Raw genomic sequence first — 8,322 nt, forward strand, 5'->3', positions numbered from 1 at the left:
GTGAGCTCGTTGCTGTGAGAAGAGACAGCTCTGCAGGACAGAGACGGCCTGTTAACGCTAATTTAAAAAGAAAAACAAAAAGGCATTTTTATTTTGAATTTTCAATGTTAATTATTTTTAATGTTTCCCACGAATCTTTACAGTGAGTTAACTCTTGATTTGTAATTTCTTGGCATCGCTGTGCCGGGTTGCCTCAGTGCAGGCTGTTGGAGCTGTTGCCTGATACTCTGCAGCCCCGGCCTCCCCCTTCTGCAGTCAGTGCAGAGGGGTCAAAGCCTGGAGGCAGACTTTGTGCTCAGCTCCCACCCCCAGGGATAAACCCTGCCAGGGGATTATAAGGAGCCTTTCGTGGTTTGAGGAGATCTAGAAAGATGTTTGCTTCTCATGGGCACCTTCACGTGTCCTGGGTAGGTGCTGAATGTCGGTATTCTCCAAATTAAGGAGGTGGATGGGTTCTGCTGTGTCCCTGCCTGTAGGTGGGTTGAAGTTTTTTGTTGCTGCTGTGGCCTCTTGCATCTCCCATGCTACAGGCTGTAACCCCTCTGCTTCGTTTCACTTCTCCTAGGTAAGCAAATGATTGAGACTTACTTTGACTTCCGCCTTTACCGCCTCTGGAAGACCCGCCAGCACTCCAAACTATTGGATTACGATGACATTTTATGAGCTGGAGAAGACTTTGCGAGAGGAAGTTGATCACCGGTGTCCAAGAAGTCGTGCTTATTGCAGAGAGACTTTTTTTATTGGCACAGGGAGCCCTTCAAAGCCCTACAGGAGGCAGCAGTGCTAAAGGGAGGGAAGAAGGAGCCCTCGGAAGTGTGTCGGGGGGGTGAAAGTCTCCTGAGTCAAGAGAGACTGGAGGGAAAGGGTTTGACACCTCACTCGCCTCAGGTCAGAGCCGTGGTGTCTCAGGAGGAGCTGTGTGAAACGAGGACAGGATGAAGTTCCTTGCAGAACTGAGCTGTTTTGGGTCAGAATGGGCCAGATTTAATTCCAGGTCCTTTTAAAAGACTTTTGAAGCTCAGGTTTTCTTACACAAAAAAAAAAAAAAAAATATCAGTTTACCCGTGCACTACAGTGAAGAAGTGAGCAGAGCACAGGGGAAGGAGGGGTTTGTACTGATGGGACCTTCTGTGCTGGAGATCTTGGAGAGCAAGGACTGCTACACCTACTCCTGCAAGCTTAGATCAAGACGATCCAGTTTCAATGTGAATATATACTGGAATATAGAATTGAAATCTAACTCTTGTTTTGTTTTGTTTAATAGAAAATAAGTGCAATTTTTATAGCAAGAGGGGTAAAATCCCTCCCAATATTTAATTAGTTAACACACCAGTAACCAATAGATGAGGTATTTTTGGTCTGCTTGAAAATATATTCAGAATGGTAATATATCTTCTGTAGACATATTTAATCACCAGCAAACATGGGTTTAACATAACTTAGCAGACCCTGCATGTCTGCTGCATTGATTAATCCGGTTTGGTTCTTTACTTTCAGAGTAGCTGTGTTGCACTAATTGTATGTGCTCTCACAAATGTATATTTCTCCTCCGATTAGACACAACTTTGTTACTTTCTATTTTGCTGCTTGCAAAACTATGGGACTTTAGTTTTGCTGAAATACTTTAGGTTAGAAATACGGTACCTGGTTGGGAAACCTCCGTCAGGTTCACTATGGTATAAAAATGAATTAGAAATTAATAGCCATGGTAATTACTTGTTCATGCCAGTGTTTTGCTATGTGTTGAGAGACGAGCTCTCTTTCTAGTCTGCTGCGTGGAGCAGCGCGGTTGCAAGACCACCAGAAACCCTCCACGGAGACTGTTCACTGAGGCATTTGGAAGAAATGCTTCTGGAGGAATACAGGACGGGTTTGTAGCATGAGTTTGAATATTCCCTCTGTTCACTTGATTGCCAGTTGTTTGTGCATAATCCACTTCTTTTCCTATGCTAAAAAGACCTGTTTGTTGGTCCGAGCTGCTCACGTCCCTTCCTGTGTAGGACAGAGTGAACTCAGAGCTTTGTCAGAGCAGCTGTGGTTTGAGAACCCAGGTTTGTACTTGATGTTTGAGGATATATTTTGAAATATAGTTACTTTTGTTTGGGGGTTTGGGGGGGGTGTGATTTTTTTTTGGGAAGGGGTGTTTTCATCTACTCTCCTGCTCAGAGGATAAATACTACTTACAGTCTGCGTAGGTCACTCTGGCAGTTCTGGGAGGTGATACAAGTTATTTCTTCTATAAGTAAAATCTACTGGAGTAGTAACAGGGAAGGACTCCCTTGGTTTTCTGACTTCCTGGTATCTAAAATTAGTTGATTGTGAAGCGAAGGAAAATATACGTACAAATCTTTTAAATACTTACAAAAAGAACTGGTTGTTCTGATCTGTAGAGTACTCCTTCCCCCGTGACATATCTGTGGTTGTAATTTTGGGGAGCAGGTCTCTGGCTAGAACTGCTGAACCCTTTACATTTATAGCAGAACTTTTAAAGAAATAATGTACATACAGTAAGGAGAGGAATAGGTGGAGAGAGTTGGGTTAAAGCCATTGAAAGCAACATATGGAACCCAGTAGGTCTGGGCTGTTGCCTCCCAGTCTGGCTGGAAGCCGTTGGGAAGCCGCCCTGATCCCGGGGAGGTTTGGGAGCTGCACCTCATCCCTGGCTGGGCTCAGCCGCTGAACTCCGTCGTGTTTTTCCAGACTTGTAGTGAAGGGGGTGACAGGCACCACTCTGTAGCTGTCGGAAGAAAATGCCAGATATAAAAAAGAAAACAAAATTTCTGCTGATTTGCTGTTTTTTAGCATGGTAGCTTCCACCAGCTGCGCTTGTGAGAGGTGGGAGCTGTAGGCGCGGTGAAAGCACGAAGTCATGTGGTGCTTGGAGAAGGAGACGGTGGTGGCAGGATTAAAATGCCGACACAAAACTCTCCCTTTTTGACCCTTTTACCTCCTGTGGTTCCACTCCTACCTGGAGACAGACAAACCATTCTTCCTTTCTCTTTTCTAAAGTAAAATCCCAATTCCGTGAACTTGGTAGCATGAATGTAGCATTGTGGAACTATTGAAAATCTTATTGAACTCCAAAAGGGCCCATTTATGTATCCACTTCTGTGATTTCTCTGTAGAACTATTGTGTATCTCTCCTCATTGACCACTTGTAGAACTAGGGGCACAAAGTAGAACGGTAGATTGTACAGTTGCATAACTCCTATAGGAAGATGTATGTTTGAATGAACATTTAAGGACTGTTTTACTGGTGCAGTTAACTATAGTATAGTATAATGATAAACCATGAATGCATTTCTCTCCAAAGATCTATATTCCTCATAGTTTGTGATGTTTATGACATGAGCATATTATTTCCTTTGTAGCGTTCATTTGACTAAAGAGATGAAATACGCTAAAAGCTGTGACTGGAAAGACAATAGAGTTTTGATGTTTAAAGTCCTTTGTGCAAATAGCGTCATTGAAGTTAACCGTTTCTGAAAGAGGAAAACTATTTTCTTCTCCTCTTTAACTGGCTGAGTTGTTCAAGTTGCTGCTGGGAAAGGAAGAGATCAGCAGAGGGTAGGATGCAAGAAAAGAAAATTGGAATTATTTAGAGGTAAAATTAGAGCCTGTAACTTCCTCAGTTGGACCAGCCTGTAAAGGACAACCTCTGGGTGTGCGCTCACCACCAGCCCACAGCGCGGTCACAGCCAGGATGTCCCCTCCACGGAGGCCGAGCGCTGGTTCCGCACATGCCGAGCGGGATCTGGGTGGCACGCGGAGCCGAGCCGGGCAGTGCTGGTGACACATGGCACGCCTGCTGGACCTCTGTCCCGGCAGCTGCGGCTGCCCGGTGCACGGGACAGTGTGTCATCCCACTTCTACCTGCTTCTTCCAGCTTCTCCCCACCCGCTCGTATCTCTGACTGAAGCCCTGAAACCACTTTGTTCACAGGTAGTTGCTGTCTGAGTCAGCTTGGAGCTCACCTCCGACACGGGCAATCCTGGCGAGCAGCGTGCCGAGCGCTTGAGCCGCCGTCCCCGCCAGCTCCGTTAGAGCAGCAGCCGCCCTGTCGCGCCGTTACGCTCAGCCCCAGCCCGGGGTCTGGACTTGCTTTTAGCCAGGGCAGGAGAAACGGGGACACCTGCTTAACCCTGGAGAGAAGCAGGTTGAATTGGGATAGCCAAACCGGGCGCCAGCCCCGGCACCACGTGTGGGCTTTCTGCTGCTCGTGCCTGACCTGATGAATGCCAGCAGAGTCTGTGGTGGCATTATGGCCTGGGCTGGAATTGTCACCTCCAGGAGAGGAGAAGGGTCTCTGGTGCTCACATGCTGGGCGCAGCCCCCAGCCGTATTATCTGGGGCCAGCAGAGAATATTCACTCAGCTGTAGAGGCTTGCGGGGGGTGTGTGTCATCTTGGATGTGGCACTTGTTTTATACAGAGTTTTCCAGAGAGGCTTTTCTCTTTTCCTTTTGTTTGACTGGGGAGGAGAACGGAGAAGAGAATTCAGGTTACCTGAGGCACATAGAAATACGTAGAAAATGGAGATGAATTTTTTTTGCACCTCTCCTCATACCGCAGCCTCCAGCTTCCCTTTGCAGCTGACCTCCAGGCCTGGGCTGGGAAACGGATGAGTTAGCAAATAATCCCTTCCTGCATTTAAAAAAACCAAAAACAAAACCAAAAAAACCCAGAAAAATCCTTGTAGCCAGCAAAACATCTGACCGCAAAAGGGAACCAGCCCGCTTGTCCTGCCCTGTGTGAGGGCTCGGCGGTGCGCACCCCTGGGATCCCAACTGCTTCTGCCTCCGAGTGCCCCTGGAGCATCCCGAGAGGCCCACCCTGCCTCTGCGGGGGGGGCTCTGGACGTGAATTTGTTCTTTCTCAGCCTGCACTTGTGGCCTGCAGCTCAGCACGGGTTTCCTGCTCCAGGGGCCTCTCGCGTGCGTGTGTATGTGCGTTCACGCCATCTCTCCACGTACCAGCTCTTTCCCGTGGTCTAGGGGAGATGCTGCCCCTCTGTTCCCCCACTTATTTTGCCGTGTGCGGTAAAGCGTGAGGCAGCGTTACCATTGTCGTCGATGCTGTGTTCGCATCTCTCCGGCTCCTGGCATGCGCCCATCTCACAAATAGCCACTGTTGTTTCGGGACGTGACTGTGTTAATGACCTGTGGCTGCGAGTTCCTGTTCCCAAGGCTCTGCTGGCAGAGCGACTGCCAACGCTGCTTCGTCACCTTCAGGCAACAGAAGTGGGGTTAGCTGAAAGAATGGAAAATGCTGATTGTAAATAACCAGCCTGGCAGGATCTGGAAATGGGAGTGTGTCCTTAATCCCAGCCCAGATAGGAGGTGAAACGACAGGCTTGTTCTGCTCTCTTGGTGTAAGTGTAAACATTCAACCCATCAAAACCCCGTTTAAAAGTCTGACATGAATATATTGGTCCCAGGATAAGGTATGTTACTGTAGGATTTAAAAAGGCCTTCCAGGGCCCTTGGCATGCATGGCTAGAACCGTGCATCAGATGGTGTGCTCGTATCAGCCTTCCTCAAACGATTGGGCCACGCTGCCAGTATGGGGACGCAGATTTGCAGGTGCACGTAAAGCTGAATCGCTCTGTGCTCTGGGTTTTGCCGTGATGGTCCCTGGAGCTGACGATACGGACGGCCCTTCCTGAAGGATGCTGCAGATATCCTCCTGAGGGATAATGAGCAGCAACATCATTTTCCGTGCCATCTGTCAAAAGTTGTTTGTGATCCTGTATTTTGTCCCACTGATAACAGAGCATCCATGGCTTTCTGCATTTTCCATGGGAGTGTTTTTTTTAATTCTCAGTGCTGGAAACACAAGCCAAAGTCAACTGGAGACTGTTACGGTCTTGATGAGAAGTTGGCCTGCTAATAGTATTGCATACTCGAGCTGACTGGGTGCATGGGTGGTTTAATGACCATGAACTAGACTGTGGTCATTGCTACTCCCAGGTTACCCTGCTGTGTAATCAGTGGAATTAATAGTAAGGTACCGATGTTTGCTGTCTCCGCTCGCTTGGTGGTGCGCAGTCTCTTGCTGAGGTTGTGCGTGAGCGACTGAAGAGTGTTGGGAACTGATAGCTGCTTTGATAAAGAAATAAATTCAGTCTACATACTGCCCATCAGTGTGAAGATCTTAAAATACTGGAAAGAATAACCATTATGGACATGTAAATGCAAAGAATTCATCTGAAGGGAAGCTAAATTGCATTTTCATAGATGTTTAGTAAATTTTAAAGAATAACAACCTAATAATTTTTCACATTATTGTATTGCTTTTAGCGCATCCTTAAACTTGACACAGAGAAGGACAGATAAGACCCCTGTAGAGCTGTCTTACATTAGACAGGGGGGAGGCAGTCTATACATAGTTAATTGGGCACTCCAGGCTTCCTCGTCTCAGCATCCAAAGGAATCGGTGATTAACCACGGCAGGCACGGCCCTGTAAAGCGTTGTCAGGAGGAGCCTCTCCAGCCGCACTGCAAAGCCTCGGCTGAAGCAAACGGATCCGCAGAGCCCCTCGGGAAGCCGCTGGAGCCAGGCAGCCACCTGGGGTGGCCCCTCCTGGGAGTCACCGAGTACCTCCAGCAACAACCTACGGGCACAGCCACAGCCCTGGTGTCCGTGGGCTTTCTGTGTGTGCCGGTGGCAGTTTTGTCCCGTGGCTGTGCAGGGGATGTGATGGGTGGTACTTGGGGAACGTTTCTTACCCAGGGAGGCTGCGGCAGGTGGCCAGGGGCTGGTCATGGCCGTGGTCACCCTGGCCTCTGACTCAGGACCAGCACCAATCGCATCAGTGGTATTCAAAAAGTTTCAACAGAAGGTGTGGGGTTATGAGATTACTTATTTATTAGTGCTAAAATTTGGTTGTAGCAATACAGTCCCCACTTCAAGGTCCTGTTAACTTGGAGCTGGGAATTCAAGGACAGATAGCTTTGCCCTTACATTTAAAACGCCCTAAAACGTGGCAGATAAGTACAGCCGAGCAAGGCTTTTTCAAGTATGGATCCTGCTCCCCGGCGCTTGCTGTGCTCCCTGTGCTAAACAAGGCATTATTTTCTAGGTGTTAAGATGGGGGTGACTGAGGAAACCAAGTGAGTTTGGTGTTCCCCATCCCAGGAAACCAGGCTAGAGTTGTACTCAAATGAGCAAGAAGGGGCTGTAGTTTTTCCTACAAGTTAAACAGTGTGTGTTTCCTGTTGTTCTTTAACAACACTATTCCTGGAACTGGGGTGACTTCAGCTGCGATACCGAGCAGCAGCAAAAACTGAGCTCTCACAGGGCTTGGGCTTTTGGGAACTTTACTGTTTCCCCTCAGGGTTCAGGCACTGGGTTTTGTTTCCAGCTCCTTCAGTCAGCTGCGAGCCTCCTTTTGCTACTGCAGAGCTGCTAGTGAGGGGGCATCACTGGTTTTCTGAAAGGAAAACAAAATGCATAATAAGTGGAAAAGGTAACGATGCCAACTTTGACAGTTGATCTGGTAATGTGGGGAAGGATAGGTTACATCCAGTAATGCTCCTAAACTCTGAGGTATTTGAGCAAATGACTTTCATCCAAATTGGAAAAACAAAAGAAGCATAGTTGTCAAAATAACGGGGGGGACACCCCCCCCAAACCACCCAGGTGTGAATAGTCATCGACCCTTTGACAAACCTTGCTAAGATAAAGTGCTTTGTGGTGCGATTCTGCTCAGCTGAGCTCAGAGGGAGCTGGCAGCACCCTGCTGCTTTCAAAACCAAACTCAAGTGCAGGGTGGCATGGCTGCATCCTTCTGTGCTGCCCAGGCGAGGCTGGGACCGTGTGTACCTGCCCGCCACGTCTCCGAGCACTCCGGTCCCTCCCGCTCATCCATCTTGGCAGGAAGCTGACAGCAGAACAGATGCGTATGGAGCTTGAAAGGTTGGCCACGAGAGCCTCTGGGTTAGAGCTCAGCCTGGGACCTGCTGCTTCGGGGCCAAAACTGTCCTAAAGTTAATGGAGAGCTTTGAAAACAAAGATTGTAAGCTCCGAGGTTGCGGTGGGCCCTGGACCAGCAGGTTGGCTCCTTGGAGATGTCAGAGGAAAGTTACTGCAAAGCCTTCTCCCCAGTTTTCGAGGTGGTTTCTGGCTGGCTGCCTGCTGCCCGGGCATGAGGCGAACCTGACTGTGATGCAGGAGACATCTGCCATCTCTGCTGCCTCCCTTAACACGTTTCTCTGAGACAAGCTGCTGCTTTGTGTATGATAACCAGGTTTCAAATACGTGGATGTTTCTAGCTTTTAAGATGCGATTTAATAAAACGAGATGTTTCTGGGAAGCAGGTTTT

At 48.3% G+C, this 8,322-nt stretch overlaps 1 protein-coding gene across 5 annotated transcripts in view; it reads left to right on the forward strand.

Moving 5' to 3' along the window:
* The window catches only part of NSMF (NMDA receptor synaptonuclear signaling and neuronal migration factor), a 62,541-nt gene extending 54,228 nt beyond the window's left edge, over window positions 1-8,313 (forward strand). For all 5 annotated transcript variants that reach the window (XM_080402074.1, XM_080402077.1, XM_080402075.1 and 2 more), the window contains one exon: window positions 566-8,313. In XM_080402074.1, the coding sequence (XP_080258200.1) occupies window positions 566-663 (98 nt within the window). In that variant the 3' untranslated portion in view covers window positions 664-8,313. The remainder of the gene's footprint in view (window positions 1-565) is intronic.
* The last annotated feature ends 9 nt before the right edge of the window (window positions 8,314-8,322 follow it).

Source organism: Falco punctatus (genome assembly GCF_963210335.1).
Source record: "Falco punctatus genome assembly, chromosome: 9".
NCBI classification, from domain to species: domain Eukaryota; kingdom Metazoa; phylum Chordata; class Aves; order Falconiformes; family Falconidae; genus Falco; species Falco punctatus.